The sequence below is a fragment of the Ruditapes philippinarum genome, unplaced genomic scaffold (genome assembly GCF_026571515.1).
Source record: "Ruditapes philippinarum isolate M1 unplaced genomic scaffold, ASM2657151v2 ctg5520_1_1_1_1, whole genome shotgun sequence".
NCBI classification, from domain to species: Eukaryota; Metazoa; Mollusca; class Bivalvia; order Venerida; family Veneridae; genus Ruditapes; species Ruditapes philippinarum.
In genome coordinates, this window is record NW_026855320.1 from 54,592 (window position 1) to 72,504 (window position 17,913).

General features: G+C 35.8%; 1 protein-coding gene across 1 annotated transcript; it reads left to right on the forward strand.

Moving 5' to 3' along the window:
- The first annotated feature begins 9,808 nt into the window (after positions 1 to 9,808).
- Positions 9,809 to 16,516, forward strand: LOC132742926 (uncharacterized). Its single transcript, XM_060731430.1, has 2 exons — positions 9,809 to 10,736; positions 13,105 to 16,516. Exon 2 carries the CDS (start codon positions 14,570 to 14,572, stop codon positions 15,878 to 15,880), a length of 1,311 nt encoding a protein of 436 aa, XP_060587413.1. The 5' UTR covers positions 9,809 to 10,736; positions 13,105 to 14,569; the 3' UTR covers positions 15,881 to 16,516.
- The last annotated feature ends 1,397 nt before the right edge of the window (positions 16,517 to 17,913 follow it).

Genomic DNA, 17,913 nt, shown 5'->3' on the forward strand with positions numbered 1-17,913 from the left:
TTTGTCAAGATCACACCATAAGATATCCAAAAGGCAAAAAATCCTATCAGTAGCAACACGCAGTATTTGGTCCTTGAATATTTCATTAAAATCATGTTCCAGATTGGAAAATTTCTATTTCCATATTTCATATCTTTATCAAAGTAGCTTCTGATCCAAGAATGCAGTATTCAATAATTAAAGGCATCATATTATATATAGCGTCTTATGCTCCCCGAAAAATTTCGGTGGAGCATATAGTCTGCGGGTAGTTCATATGTCCGTCCGTCAGTCCAAATTCGTGTCCGGCCCATAACTTTTAAGGTCAAGGTCAAAACATGACCTTGCAGCAAAGTCGTTTCCAGTCAATAACTTCATTATTTGAAGTCGGATTTTTAAACTGTTTCAAAAAAATGATCACCATATTGAGACAACGTGTCGCGAGCAACATTTGGATCGCTGCCTTGAATGTCAAGGTCACAGCATGACCATGCAGCAAAATCGTGTGCAGTCCATAACTTTGTTATTTGAAGTTGGATTTTAAAACTATTTTACTAAAATGATCACCATATTCAAACGATGTGTCTCGATCAAAATTTGGGTCGCTGTCTTGAAAGTCAAGGTCACAGCATGACATTGCAGCAAAATCGTGTCTGGCCCATAACATCGTTATTTGAAGTGGTTTTTAAAACTTTTACACAGAGATGATCACCATTTTGAGACAATGTGTCATGCGAAACATTTTGGTCGCTACCTTGAAGGTCAAGGTAACAATATGACCTTGCAGCAAAATAATTTTTGGCCCATAACTTTGTTACTTGAAGTCAGATTCAACAACCATTTCACAGAGATGATCACCTGATGAATCGACTTGTTGCAACATTTGGGTTGCTACCTTGAAGGTCAAGGTCACAGCATGACCTTGAAGCAAAATAGTGTCCGGTCCATAACTGCGTTATTTGAAGTCGGATTTTACAACTTTTTCACAGAAATGATCACCATATTGAGACGATATGTCACGCGCAACATATGGATGGCTACCTTGAAGGTCAAGGTCACAGCATGACCTTGCAGCAATATCGTGTCGAGCTCATAACTTTGTTATTTGAAGTTGAATAATACAACTATTTCACAGAAATGATCATCATATTGGGACGATGTGTCTCGGGCAGCATTTGGTCGCTAATTTGAATGTCAAGGTCACAACATGACCTTGCAGCAAAATCGTATCAAGCCCATAACTTCGTTATTTGAAGTTCGATTTTACAACTGATCATCATATTGAGAGACAGTGTGTCGCCCGCAACACTTTGGTTGTTTTTAAACTTTAAACTTTGTCTGTGACGTATACGTAACTCTGACACTACCAGAAGGATACCTGATTGTGTCCAAAACCTATTCGGGGAGCATCACCCGGTTCAACCGGCTCTTGTTTTTAAGTAATAAAATGAGATTGTTTAGTAAACATTTGAAAACCCTGTCTAATATGCAAGCACTAAATATCTTTTTCTGTGCAACTCAAATGCCTAGCTATTTTGCCAAATAATATAAATCATGTACTCTTACAAATCTACAACTTGTGCAGACTTAACGCAACTTGTGTAGACTTAACTATTTGACCTGAGGGAATCTGTTTGCCATTTACAAATATAAATGTACTCAGAGAGCTGGGTATTCCTGTCAGTAATGACAGACAATGCATATTTCATTTTCCTGGATGTAATGTTGTTCTTACTCTGGAAACAAATGACATTTTCTTATAACTGCACATGAAATTAGAATTTATTTCTTAAATTTGAAAAAGCTGCCATCTCAAAAATCCAGTTCATTCTTAAAATGCATGACAATGACGTCATTTTCAAGCATGCAACGGATCTTCTTTAATATGGAGCAAATTTTCATATATTAAAGATAAGTTGTGTTCTTTCTGATCCTATGAGAAGGGGTTGCGTTTTTAGTGTTATGTCACTCAGCCATTTTGAACGAAGTTGTTAGTGGATACATAAGCAAAAAGTTTAAAATAAGCGTGTTAGTTTATTATTTCATAATAAATACGTTTTACATGTAAGTTAACCCTTCCACATTCATTTACTCAGTAAGATGAATATTCCAATATCAGTACATTGTACAATGAAAGCAAACTTAAGACCCTGAGTGTCTAGAAATTTAAAATGCTAAAATTCTGTAAATATAAGGTAATTTTACAAGTGAGAAATGTGATGATTTCTTTAATTCCAGGTCTAACTTCCAGCAAGGAAATAAAGCTGACAAGATGGACAGTAAAGACACACTTTGTGAGAAGTTATCATCTGATTTGCAAAAAAAGTGGTGTTCAAAGAAATAAGATGCTCAGTCCGTGTAAAATGACACATATATGTAATATTTGTGATAAAACATTTACTCAACGAATATCTTTGAAAAGACATATGACAATACATACTGGCGAGAAGAATCATGTATGTAAAATTTGTGATAAAGCATTTTCTGCTCGAAGTTCTTTAAATCGACATATGAAAATACATACTGGTGAGAAGAATCATGTATGTGACATATGTGATAAAGCATTTTCTGATAGAAGTAATTTGAACACTCATATGACAATACATACTGGCGAGAAAAATCATGTATGTAACATATGTGATAAAGCTTTTTCTCGCCGAAATTCTCTCAATGCACATATGAAAATACACACTGGAGAGAAAAATCATATATGTAAAACGTGTGATAAAGAATTTTCTCATCAATGTAATTTGATAAGGCATATGACAATACACACTGGAGAGAAGAATCATATATGTCAAACATGCGATAAAGCATTTTCTCAACAAATTTCTTTGATCAGGCATATGACAATACACACAGGCGAGAAGAATCAGATATGAAAAAATATGTGGTAAAACATTTTCTCAACAAAGTAATTTGATAAGGCATATGACAATACACACTGGCCACAAGAATCATAGATGTGACTTGTGTGATAAAGCCTTTTCTCAACGAAGAAGTTTGATCAACCATATGACAATACACACTGGCGAGAAGAATCATCAATGTGGAATATGTGATAAAACATTTTCTCACAGAAAGATTCTGAATACACATATGACAATACACACTGGCTAGAGGAATTATCAATGTATTTTGAACACAAGAAAGATGAATCATCAATGTAAAATTGAAACAAACTAATAAAGAACCTTAGTTTGTAAATAACTACAAATAAAACCAATGACATATGTCTATGAAATGGTTTATTTACTTGTATATTATTTTATTTATTTATTCTTTTTTGGGGGGAGGGAGAGGGGGTGTTATTCAGACAGGTATACTTGTTATTTTACATCAAATAAGAAGAAGGTGGGGTAAGAAAACCTGTCAGATTATGTCAAATAAAATAGGGGCATCAAATATCATTTGATAATAATCATCTTGATACAAATCTAAACATCTGTGAAAAATAAACAGAAATTTAACCATGCCTATTTCAATTTAAAATCATTTTAAGTTGTTCCACTATCTAATTTCAAACAATTCAGAGTAAAAATTATGCATAAAACTTTTTTCTTAATTTCAGATTTTATATAAAAATAAGAGAAAACATCAGACATAAAGAAGAAAAAAATACATCCACACCGTATAGAAACTCTGTGTCCTCACTGAAAATAGATATAGAAAGAAGATTTTGCATTAGGCACCCAATAACCGAATGACTGCTTTTAGTTTCATGTTAAATGTCTGTTAAGATCAAATACAAAGGACTATGATTTGATTTTGTTTTAATTTTAAGCTATTGAGTGACATAGATGAATTAGTTAAGAAATTTAGAAGACAAAATGTAAAATTAGCTTACATGAGCTTCAATTTATGATCTGTACGATTGTCAAATATGTGATAAACAGATATAATAAACATCATGTGTGTTTAAAGATGATAAAGGTCTCCTTAACACTATGTACAGGTTCTATCATGTAATGGTTAGCAGTCTGGACTTTGAATTCAGCGATCCGAGTTCAAATCTCGGTAGAACCCATTTTTGATAACAATTGTGATTTTTTGTTATCTTTTCATTTCATACTCAATTATTGGCCAAAAAAGAAAGATTTCTTAAGTTTAATATGATCATATTAAGCAACATGTCGGCTTCTTCATTCATTGCACGATCCATGTAAATATATATCTTTAAAGATATATATGTATATACAATTATATTTTTCCAGCTTCTATAGTTGGACACGTACCTGTTAATTACATTGTACCACATTTATAAATTTAGTGTTGAAGTTTTTAGGCTTTGAAGTTAATATATTTACCTTGTCATTGGTCAGTTAATTGAATTTATATGTGGATTAAGTGTAGTTCTTCTTCCAATATTGTACATAACCCACTCGGGAGCATTGACGTACAGGGTGTATGTACAAAGTGTTGTGCGGCGAATAAGTGCAGATTTAAAAGAAGAACATGTTAAAAATAAAATCATCTCCGGCATATTAGGGCCCCATGACTAGTCCTCCCTTGAAGGCCTCAAGACTGACTGTTGTGGCTAGGTGCTCTGGGAGCTGGTTCCACAGGCGGATGGCCGAAGTACAAAGGAGAACTTCATGGTGTCTGTTCTGCAGAATGGGACATGGAATATGTGTCCATAGCCATGGCCACCAAGTGTCAGGGGGTGGAAGTACTGTGCAGCTGGGATGGCTATGAGGTTGTGCGTGATCCTGTAGACCATCACTAGCTTGGCATTGGAGCGGCGATGCTGTAGAGTTGGCCAGCCTAGGTCTGTCATCATTGCAGTGGTGCTGCTGGTAGTTTTGTAGTCGCCTTTAACAAATTGGGCAGCTCGCCTTTGGATAGCTTCAAGCTGGTTGATGTTGGTGGCTGTGTGTGGGTCCCAGACTGTGCCTGCGTACTCCAGGATTGGTCTAACAAGGGTCTTGTAGGCCTGGGCCTTGATGTCTTGTGGGCAGCTTGTGATGTTTCTTCTGAGGAATGATAGAGAGTTGTTGGCCTTTTTGATGGTAGATTCTGTATGTATGTTCCATGAAAGATTATTTTCGATGTTGACACCAAGGTACTTTCCACTTTTGACAGATTGAAGAGTTGATTGATGGACCTTGTAAGCATAAATGATGGGGCTTCTTTTCTTGGTGATGTGTATGACTTCACATTTGCTGGGATTGAAAGACATCATCCACTTGCGTTCCCATTCCTGGAGTCTATCTAGGTCTTCTTGGAGGGCTAATGCGTCAGCTTCTGATTTGATTTTCCTGTAGATCAGGCTGTCGTCAGCAAATAGGCGGCTGATTGAAGTCACGCACTTTGGTAGGTCATTGATGTAAAGGAGGAACAGTAAAGGACCTAGTACTGTCCGCTAGGGTACACCGGATGTAACTGGGGAGGATGCAGATGAATGGCCTTCAACGACAACTTGTTGGCTGCGGCCAGACAGGAAGCTCTCAATCCAGCTTCTGACTGTCCCTCTGATGCCGTAGTGATCTACCTTGGAGAGGAGTCGTTGGTGAGGCACAACATCGAACGCCTTACTGAAGTCTAGTATTATGGCGTCTACTTGTTCCCCTTGATCCAGGGCTGATGACAGGTCTTGAAGAGTAAGAAGAAGCTGACTTTCAGTTGAGCGTTGTTTTCTAAATCCATGTTGTTGATCTGAAAGGATATTGTGATGGTCAAGGTGTTTTATAATTTGGCTATGTAGGATGTGTTCTAGGAGTTTGCTGCATACTGATGTGAGAGAAATGGGTCTGTAGTTGGCAGGGTTGCTACGGTCACCTTTTTTGAAGATAGGTGATACATTTGCCTTCTTCCAGACTGAAGGTACTGTTCCTTGTTGTAAAGAGGCGTTGAACAAGAGGGTGAGAGCCGAAGTAATGTATTCGGCATAGTCCTTCAGGAATTGTGTAGGAATATTGTCAGGACCAGAGGCCTTATGTGGGTTGAGGCTGAGGAGAAGTTTCTTAACGCCCTCAGCTCCTACTGTGAAGTGAGGCATGTCTGGGTATCTTTCTCCGTCCATGGCTGGCACATCTGTTGTGTCTTCTGTAGTGAACACCCCAGTGAACTGTTTGTTCAATATTGTAGCCTTCTTACTCGGGTCGCTGTAAGTTGTTTTCTTATAAATGAAAAATCAAAAATTTACGCAGACAAATTGCTACATTTATTGTAGCAGATTACACTTTAAAGATTGTACTTGTTTCATAACGTGTGATTCCCAAGAGCTTAATCTTTTGCGTACCTCAAAATGGTGTTTAGCTCTAGATTTTTTAAAAAGGTCAATAGTTTTTAGCTTGACTCAAAGTAATAACTGTAGAAGCAATACGTTTAGAATTATCAATATCTCCCCTTTGAACCTAGAATTTTCTTTTAACAATTTAATTTTCAGCTTGAATATTTGATAATATAAGTAAATATGTATATGATAGTCATCCATTTGTAAGGAATGTTGTGTGTAATGTTATTTGAAGATAAATCCAGTTGAAAAGTAGCGAACAAAATGCGGTTAAGACATTTTTCTGGCATATCGAAGAGGGGTTTCTACTGTTTAAACAGGTGCTTCACCACAAATATCTTACAATGAGTTTGGTACAGACTTGGATATTTTGCAATTTGCCCCATGGTAACTGTTTAAAGTGTAAACAAGGCTATGTCGAGTTCCCACCATGATCTACCCGGAAGCTGTAATACACCCATCTGTAGCAACCTTTTTCTTTAATGACTCATATAAATCCTGTTTCAGATAAGAACATTTCTATTTCGATATTTCTCTCAGAGCAGCTTCTGATCTAAAAATGCAATATTTATTAATAAAAGGCATCATACTGGCGTCATTTTAAAGTGAGTATATAAAATGAGATTGTTTAGTCGACGTTTAAAAATCCTGTCTAATATGCAAGCAGGAATTCTTTTTGTTCAACTTAAATGCCTAACCATTTCGCCGCATAATATAATACTCTTACACACCTGCAGCTCGTGCAGACGTAATGCAACTTGTGTAGACTTAACTATTTTGTACCTGAGGGAAACTGTTTTGCTATTTAATTGTACTAAGAGAGCAGGATATTCCTGCCATTTATGAGAAACAATGCATATTTCATTTTCCTGGATAAAATGCTATACTTACCATGGAAATAAATGTCAATATCATTATAACTATGCATGAAATTTGAAAATATTTCTATTAGCAAATATTATGTCATCTCAAGAATGCAGTTGATTCTTAAAATGAACGGCAATGACATCATTTACAAGCATGCAACAGATCTGTTTAAAGGAAAAAGTCTCATATGGAACAAACATTCATTTTACATGTATGTAAAATAACTTGTGTTATTTTTGAGGACGAAATTGTGGCGTCTTTTATGAAGGAGTTGCGTGCTTATGATGATGGCATTTAGCCATGTTGAACAAATGCGTCAGGAAAAAGACTTAAGTTTACAGTTCCACATGCATTTTCATTTGAATTTCCCCATATCAGTACATTATACAATGAAAGAAATCTTTAAGACCCTGGGTTTCTGTAGAAAATTAAAATGTTAAAATTTGTAAATATAAGGTGAATAATACAAGTGAAATATGTGATGATTTCGTTAATTCCAGGTCTTATTTCCAGCAAGTAAATAAAAGCCGACAAGTTGGACGTTAAAGACGCATTTAGTGAGAAGTTATCATCTGAATTGCGTAAAGGTGATGTTCAAAGAAATAAGATGCTGATCCTATTTTAAATGACACATAGATGTGATAAAAGATTTACGCAACAAAAGTCTCTGAAAACACATATGACAATTCATACTGTCGAGAAGAATCATGTATGTAAAATTTATGATATAGCATTTTCTCAAGAACTATATCTTATAAAACATATGGTATCACAGACTGGTAAGAAGAATTATATATGTAAAATATGTGATAAATCATTTTCTCAACAAAATACTTTGATCATGCATATGACAATACATACTGGCAACAAGAATCATAGATGTAAAATATGTAATAAAACATTTTCTCATCGTGGTAATTTGATCACACATATGGCAATACACACTGGCGAGAAGAATCATGTATGTGACATTTCTGATAAAGTATTTTCCTAAGAACGATATCTTATCATACATATGGCAACACATACTGGCGAGAAGAATTATATATGTAAAATATGTGATAAAACATTTTCTCAACGAAGTTCTCTGGATAGACATATGACAATACATACTGGCGAGAAGGATCATGTATGTAAAATTTGTGATAAAGCATTTTCTCAAGGACGATATCTTGTCAATCATATGGTAACACATACTGGTGAGAAAAATTATATATGTGACATATGTGATAAAGGATTTTCTCAAAAGAGTATTTTGAATAGGCATATGACAATACATACTGGCGAGAAAAGACATAGATTTAAATGTAAAATATGTAATAAAACATTTTCTTATCCAAGTAATTTGATCACACATATGAAAGAAATACTGGCGAGAAGAATTATAAATGTGAAATATGTGACAAATCATTTTCGCAACGAGGTGCTTTGATCACACATATGACAATACACACTGGCGAGAGAAAACATTTATGTTATTTCTGTGGTAAAGTATTTTCTAACCGCTATTCTCTGAAAACACATATGGCAATACATACTGGTGAAAAGAATTATAAATATAGCATGTGATCAAACATTTTCTCAAATGAGTTCTATGAACAGACATATGAGGCTACACACGGGCGACAAGAATCATAAGTGTGTAATGTGTGATAAAGAATTTTCTGCAAGAGTTTCTTTTATCACACATATGGCGATACACACAGGCAATGAAGAAACATTGATAATTGTCAAGTATGTGGAAAAAAACATTTTCTCACCAATGTGAAATATGACAATACACTCTGGCAATATAAAACATAAGTTGGAAATGTTTCATAAAGCGTTTTCTAAAGAAATTCATCTGATCACACAGTCATATGACAATACACACTGTTGATAAGAAACATAAGTGTGATGTGTGTAATGAAACGTTTTCCAAGGAATTCATCTTATCATGCATATGACAATACACACTGGCGATAAGAAACATAAGGTATAGGAGGATTTTCTACACGAGTTTCTCTTATCACACAAATGAAAATACACACTGGTTAGTAGAAACATAAGTGTCAGATGTGTGAAAAAACATTTTTATAGCAAAGTGCACAAAACCTACTTAGGACAATACACTCTAGCGATATGAAACATAGTGAAGTGTGTGATAAAGTGTTTTCTAAAGAAATTCATCTGATCATACATGACAATACACACTGGGGATAATTAAGAAGCATTTTATTAAGTTTGAAGGGTGTGATAAAGCGTTTTCTCAACGAATTCATCGTATCACACTTATGTCAATACACAGTAAGACGATTTTATCATTTAAATATACTGTTTCCTTAAATTAAAGTATGCTGCCTCAAAGAGTGGGCAACACATTAAGTTTACTTTTCGTTAGTCAACTCTTCGCATAGTTCCCAAAGAAAGTCTCCTGTTCAGTGATTACAGTCAGTTTGTAATTAGGATTGTAACACGTGTCAATTTGGAAATGAAATATAGATGGGTCTTTCCAATCAGTAATAGATAATAGAGTTTGCCTAAAATACGAAAGTGACTTTATCGACGAAAGTGAGCGAAAATGACTTTTAAAATATGAATTAATTATAGCGTTTTAATTGACTTTTACAATAAAATTGCAGGTCACTTACGCTCACCTTCGTCAATAAAGTTACTTTCGTATTTTAGGCATACCATTAGATAATATATCGGCTTCTTGTTTAATAATACATGTACTTGTATAAAACGATGTCACAGGGTCATTTGTCATTATATATACATGTATATACTTTACCATTATTATATCCAATATGATATATAGTGCATTTCTTATAAATATATTCTTCCTTATCCATCCATTCTTCATCTCATATTTACTCCCATAGCCTCATTATATCATTCATCATATATCAGACACTAACTATAGTAACTGGTGACGGGCCTCATTTTTTCGCTCATGATTTACCGCCACGCATGCGCACGGCAGATTTGAATTACAGTTGTAGAGTGAAAACCTAACTCTTGTCTTTGTGTTGATTATTTATTTATTTTGCTGCCTCTGTGTGTTTTTACAGGTAATTTACTTATATATGTGTATTGATATATATTCATTCTTCATTTTCTCATTCATCGTTTGTTTCATGATTTTGACGGTTTTGTATATTTATGAAATGCACTGAAGATTTGAATTACAGTTGTAGAGTGAAAACCTAACTTCTGTCTTTGTGTTGATTATTTATTTATTTTGCTGCCTCTGTGTGTTTTTACAGTCTCAACCACAAGAGAGAACTTATAAAAACCCTTCGACGAATATAGAAGGTAACAAATTGGTGGCCAGTGTGACTTTTGTGTTTTTGGGGCGAAGCCGTTGTGGACGAATCGAGGTGTTTCCCTTGACGTCACAGGACTTCCTCAGAGCAGCCAATCAACGCCATAGCTAGCGCTACACATTTTTCTGCTACGTCACTGCATATACACATGGAATTCCCTAAGTAGCATGGAGTGATTTGTTTTTATTCGTTTATTATATAGATCGATCTAACTCTTCATTTATTTGGATTACATTAATTTTACCGGTTTAATTCAACTAGATATCATCATATTTAACGCGTCTTCAAATAATTATAGTGCACTTTGTTTACATCAGGAATTATCATCGTTGGAATTGAAAGTGAAAGTAGACTCTTGACATTTAACAGATTGTCATTTACCAATAAGCTTTTATTTTTCTAGTATATTTGTAACAGTACATCATGTAGTTATATATTTCATATTCATATAGTCTTTGTACTGAATTAGGATGTAGTGAAACATTTCATTATACCCCCAAAAACGAAGTTTGGGGGGGTATATAGGAGTCACCCGGTGGTCGGTTGGTCGGTCGGGCGGTCGGTCGGTCGGTCGGTCCAGACGTCCGTTGCATTTTCCTTGTCCGGAGCATAACTTGAAGACTAATGGTTGGAATTCAATATAACTACATACAATGGTCAAGCACATTGAGAGGAAGTGCAGTGCACAAGAACCATAACTCTATCTTGACTAATTACAGAGTTATTGCCCTTTGTTACTTTTCCTTGTCCGGGGCATAACTTGAAAACTACTGGTTGGAATTCAAAACAACTTCATACAATTGTCAAACACAATAAGGGGAAGTGCAGTGCACAAGAACCATAACTCTATTTAAAGTAATTACAGAGTTATTGCCCTTTGTTACTTTTCCATTGCTTTCTTTTGTCCGGACCATAACTTGAAGACTAATGGTTGGAATTCAATATAACTACATACAATGGTCAAGCACATTGAGAGGAAGTGCAGTGCACAAGAACCATAACTCTATCTTGACTAATTACAGAGTTATTGCCCTTTGTTACTTTTCCTTGTCCGGGGCATAACTTGAAAACTACTGGTTGGAATTCAAAACAACTTCATACAATTGTCAAACACAATAAGGGGAAGTGCAGTGCACAAGAACCATAACTCTATTTAAAGTAATTACAGAGTTATTGCCCTTTGTTACTTTTCCATTGCTTTCTTTTGTCCGGACCATAACTTGAAGACTAATGGTTGGAATTCAATATAACTACATACAATGGTCAAGCACATTGAGAGGAAGTGCAGTGCACAAGAACCATAACTCTATCATGACTAATTACAGAGTTACTGCCCTTTGTTACTTTTCCTTGTCCGGGGCATAACTTGAACACTACTGGTTGGAATTCAAAACAACTTCATACAATTGTCAAACACAATAAGGGGAAGTGCAGTGCACAAGAACCATAACTCTATCTAAAGTAATTACAGAGTTATTGCCCTTTGTTACTTTTCCATTGCTTTCTTTTGTCCAGACCATAACTTGAAGACTAATGGTTGGAATGCAATATAACTACATACAATGGTCAAGCACATTGAGAGGAAGTGCAGTGCACAAGAACCATAACTCTATCTTGACTAATTACAGAGTTATTGCCCTTTGTTACTTTTCCTTGTCCGGGGCATAACTTGAAAATTACTGGTTGGAATTCAAAACAACTTCATACAATTGTCAAACACAGTAAGGGGAAGTGCAGTGCATAAGAACCATAACTCTATCTAAAGTAATTACAGAGTTATTGCCCTTTGTTACTTTTCCATTGCTTTCTTTTGTCCGGAGTATAACTTGAAGACTAATTGTTGGAATTCATTATAACTTCATACAATGGTCAAGCACATTGAGAGGAAGTGCAGTGCACAAGAACCATAACTCCATCTTGACTAATTACAGAGTTACTGCCCTTTGTTACTTTTCCATTGCTTTTTTTTGTCCGGAGCATAACTTGAAGACTAATGGTTGGAATTCAATATAACTTCATACAATGTTCAAGCACATTGAGAGGAAGTGCAGTGCACAAGAACCATAACTCCATCTTGACAAATTAAAGAGTTATTGCCCTTTGTTACTTTTCCTTGTCCAGAGCATAACTTGAAAACTACTGTTTGGAATTCAATACAACTTCATACAGTTGTCAAGGACATTAAAAGGAAGTACAGTGCATAAGAGCCATAACTCCATTTTGACAAAATACAGAGTTACTGCCCTTTGATACTTTTCCTTGTCTGGAGCATAACTTAAAACGTACTGGTTGAAATTCAAAACAACTTCATACAATGGTCAAGCACAAAAAGAGGAAGTGCAGTGCACAAGAACTATAACTCCATCTTCAGTATTTATAGAGTTATTGCCCTTTGTTCCTTTTCTTTGTCTTTCTGGACTTATTACAGAGTAATTCAATAAAACTTCATCAATGGCCAACCACATTGAAAGGAAATGCAATATACAAGAACCACAACTATCTTTAATTGCCCACAACCATAACTCTATATTTCAATTCTTTTAAAAGATATTCTGTTACTAGTAACATCCTCTAGTAACATCCTCATTTCCGAAGCAGTCTTGTGGGGGTATTAATCACATTTAGTGATAGTTCTAGTTTATACTTGAGTTACTGTTTGTTTACATTTTTATCATACATGTACATTGTGTAATTGTTTACATTATTTTTTCCCAGAACTGAGTGAATTCATTGATTTTGTCAGCTGCCATTCACAGTAACAGACACAGTAAAGCATGTAGCATTTCACAGCAATTGGTATTGGTGAGATTAATATTAACATAAATAATATATTCCCTTGAGCCCTATATCTTTGTAAACTTTGACTGATATTTACTAGTATCTACATAGTCATACTGTATTTTGTCCTTACACAGCCAGCTATTTTTCCTTTTGGTATTTTTGGCATACTTTTACATTTTGGCATTAATAGTTTTGCATAGCAACAGCTGGTTTGTTTAAAAAAAAAAAAAAAAAAAAAAAAAAAGAAGTGGTCTGTCAAAATTCATTTAATTTAACTGTAGGTTATAGTATTCATAAATAGTATTTTTACAGCCCTGTGACAATATTGACAAATTGACTTTGACGGTTGACTTTATTATTTTGTAATGGATATTTTCTATACCGGTTAGTACTTTAGGTGTTGAACAGGAATGAGTTAGTTAATGCTGTAGTGCAGAAGATGGTCACAAGTTATTTCACCAACAGCTATGAATATAAATCAGTGTGAAGAATATTTTAGTTTGAGCTAAATATTGTTCAAATAAATGAAATTGTAAATTGGTTTAATTGATTGATACAAGTTACTGAAACCAGTGATAGTTTATAACTAGTATATGTTATAAATTATTTAGTTTGAGAAGATATATACTTGAAAGCAGATCTTGTTTGATATTGAGTCAGATAAGTGCTGCTAGCAAGACAGTTTGCGCGAAATTTTGTGGAAGTTGTTTCATGTTTTTGTCGATGGAAGTATTTTTATTTGGAGCTGCTGGCGAAATACTGTAAGGAAAGGTATTGTGAAATGTGAAATGTTGTTATATTAAAGCAAATAGAAACTGAAGTTGGTTTTGTGTTTTATTTTGGTAAATGTTGATATAGTTTTGACCTTGAGGAGAAGTTGTGCTACAGTGTTTATCTAAAGGGTAAGGTATACTAGTGGTGTCAAAAGTCTGTCGCCTAATAGTTTTGAGCTGAATTTGTTGTTGCACTTGTTTGTTATACAGGTACTTTTAAAAACAGTTCTACCAGATAGTGGAAATTTCTTTTGAAATTTATTGAAAGTATGGTGTACCAGTAGGATCAAAAGAATTTGATTCTTGTTTGTTATTGCAATTGTTTTATATACAGTTACAATACTTTAACCCGAGATAGCGTTCTACCTGTATAGTTGATATTTCTTTTCTTTTTTTTTAAAAAGAAATATATATGGTGTACTAGGGGAGACATAACATTTTTTTTGAAATGTAAAGTAACTACACCTAGTACTTGGTATTAAAAGTATATAACTTTTAAGAGGTATTTGTTTGAAATATCATTTTTGTACATTGTAAAGAAGTGATATTATTTAATTGAATTGTGTGATTTTTATTTTTGCACAATTCTACCATAGTTGTCACCTTGTTTGTCAATTTTTGTCATCATGGATTTGAATAATACTGCATCAGGCTATACTGACCGTGAACTTGAACATTATGCTGATATTATCCGTCGTTCGGGAAAGTTCCATCTTTATTATGTGGAATCTAGCACACCAGCCCCTCCTACTTTGCCCAGGGAAACCTCTCATACCCCTGATAGAGAATTTGCTGCTAGATATAGCACTGGTACCCCTTTACCAGGAACTGGTGCATGTGGTACCAGCCATCCCAGTAGGCATTCTTTGTTTAATACAGGTTCCAGGAGAGAGTCTTCATGTACCCCTGCTGCCAGATATTCATTTCCTAAACCTTATGTGAATACACACACTGTTGATAATAATCCACTTCCTCCACCCCCTATACCTTCTCCACCCATACAGTATTCTTTTTCTCACTCTAATGGTTTACAGCAACCTGCTCAATTTTCTTCTAGAGTACCTAAGTTGCCTGAGTTTTCTGGTGAGGATCCTGATGATTGTGCTTTTGACTTATGGAGGTATGAGATCAACTGTTTGATCAGGAATGCGGTGTATCCTGAACATATTTTACTTGAATCCATCAGGAAGAGTCTGAAGGGTAAAGCCCGTACAGTTCTTTTACATCTTGGAGAGGATGCTTCTGTTCAGGATATTTTGTCTGAATTGGAGGGTATTTATGGTAATGTCTCCAGTGGTGAGAAGCTGAAGGAGAAGTTTTATTGTGCTCAGCAACTACCTGCTGAATCTATTGCAGATTATAGCCTTAGATTGGAACAGCTTTTGTCCAAGTCTAACATTAGGTTTGAGCAGTCCACCAAGAATGAGATGTTATGTAATAGGTTGTGGTCTGGGTTGTATGACCAACATCTCAGAAGTGTATCTAGGTATAAGTTTGAAAGTATCCATGATTATGGAGTACTTAGGAAGGAGCTCAGACAGATGGAACAGGACTTAGAATTAAATAAGAAGAGTCCATCTTCTCTCACACTTCCAGTGAGTAAGGCTAAGTCCTCCCATGTTCAATCCCCTGAGGGTAAGAAAACTCCAGATGTCAAGGTTGAACCTGCTTCCCTGTTAATGTCATCTGTTGAGAATAAGATTCTTCAACAGTTACAGGATTTGACCAACCAGATGAAGCAGCTGAATTCCAGGGTTGGCACTGTTGAGAAGGAACTTCAGGGTTTGAAGAAGTCCAGAAACTACCAGGGTGGATACCAAGATAGGAGCAGATGGAGTGATAAGAGTAAGGAGCAGGGTCCAGCCAAAGAAACACCTAAGGCTAATGACAAGTCTGTTGCAGATAAGGTTCCAGAGAATCCTTTAAACCGGAAGTGACCTTCTCAACAGGGCCAACAGGAGGTCAGCCATTTTTTAAAGGCCCATTTATTGCACCTTTGGTAGGTCATGCCAATGAGGTTGAAGTTCTCATTTGTGGCACTTCATGTAAAGGTCTTCTTGATTCCGGAAGCATGGTTTCTTCTATTAGTGAATCTTTTTATTCATCTTTAGTTCCTAGACCAGAACTTCACAGCCTTACAGATTTTAGTTTGGATATTTCCAGTGCTAATGGTTCTTCCGTTCCTTACATTGGTTATATTATTGTTGATATTGGTATACCAAAGGTTGATTTTAACCCTGTTTCTGTGCCATTGTTAGTGGTTCAGGATACCAAGTATTCTTTTTCAGTTCCTTTAATTGTAGGTACCAATGTTTTAAATTTTCTTAAAACTTTGGCCCCTACCTGTCAGGTACCAGCTGAATGGAGTGATGTTTTTACTGTTTTATCTTCTGTAAATTGCCTTCCTGTCAGAAGTCTTAGTGATATCAGTGTTCAGATCCCACCTTTTGAAACCAAAACTGTTATTGGCAAGGTTCGCAATGTTTGTAATATGTCTGAAGCTGTTACTGAGAATATTGACAATAATGTATCAGTATCTGTTTGTCCAAACCTTGTTCATGTGAAACCTACAATTTCTTTTTGTAGGATACCTGTGAGAATGTGTAATATGTCTGCCCATCCTGTGGTCATTAAACCCAATTCTCTTCTTTGTCGTCTTCAAGATGTAGATGTCGTTAGAAGAATAGATCCTTTTGAAGGTTCTACTGCCAAGATGAACAATGCAGACAAGTCACTTGAGGATTTGGGTATTTCTGTTCCTACTGATATTCTAACAGTAGATGAACATGTTAAGGCCAATGAATTTTTCTCTAGTTGGAAACATATCTTTTCATCAGGCCCAACAGATCTAGGATGTACCAATATTGTAGAACATGGTATTGAACTTTCAGATCCTACTCCTTTCAAGGACCATTATCGGCGTATTCCACCGGGTATGTATGTTTAAGTCAGGGAACATCTGAAAGATATGTTAGCTGCTGGTGCCATTAGAGAATCTAATAGTCCCTTCTCTTCGAATGTAGTCCTTGTACGTAAGAAGGATGGGTCTTTAAGATTCTGTATTGACTACCGTCGGCTCAACAGTAGAACCATCAAGGATGCATATGCCTTGCCCAGGATAGACGAGACCATAGATAGCTTAGTTGGTGCCAAATTCTTTTCTAAGCTTGACCTACGATCAGGTTACTGGCAAGTTGCCATGAAGGAGGCCGACAAGTTTAAGACAGCCTTTTCGGTTGGTCCACTCGGTTTTTACGAGTGTAACCGTATGGGTTTTGGGCTAACCAATGCCCCTGCTACTTTCCAGCGTCTGATGGAGCGTGCTATGGGTGATCTCAACCTTACTGAATGTCTCATCTATTTAGATGACATTATCATCTTTTCTAAATCCAAAGAAGAGCATTTTCAGCGTCTTAATTCTGTTTTTCAGCGTTTGGAGAAAGCTGGTCTCAAGCTTAAAGGTTCTAAATGTGATTTCTTTCGAACCAGTGTGAAGTATTTAGGCCATATTGTCAGTGAACATGGTGTCGAAACCGATCCCGACAAGATTGCTGTTTTAAAGAATTGGCCTGTCCCAAAATCTATCAAGGAGTTAAGGAGCTTTATTGGTTTTGCTGGTTACTACAGGCGGTACATCAAAGGATTTTCTCAGATAACCAAACCACTGAACGATTTGCTGATTGGTCATCCTACCAACAAAGCCAGCAAATCCAAGAATAAAGCTACACCTTGGAAATGGGGTCCTGATCAACAATCTGCCTTTGACTTACTACTTAAGTGTCTTAGTACCCCACCCATCTTGGCATATGCTGATTTCAGTAAACCATTTCTTTTGAATATCGATGCCAGTGGAGTTGGTCTTGGTGCCGTTTTATACCAGGTGCATGATGGTAAAGAGAGAGCTGTTGCTTTTGCAAGTCGTGGGTTAAAACCGAATGAACGGAATTATCCCGCTCATAAATTAGAGTTT

Coding starts and splice junctions, on each gene's coding strand:
- LOC132742926 (XM_060731430.1), top strand. CDS start 14,570: ATGGATTTGAATAATACTGCATCAGGCTATACTGACCGTGAACTTGAA.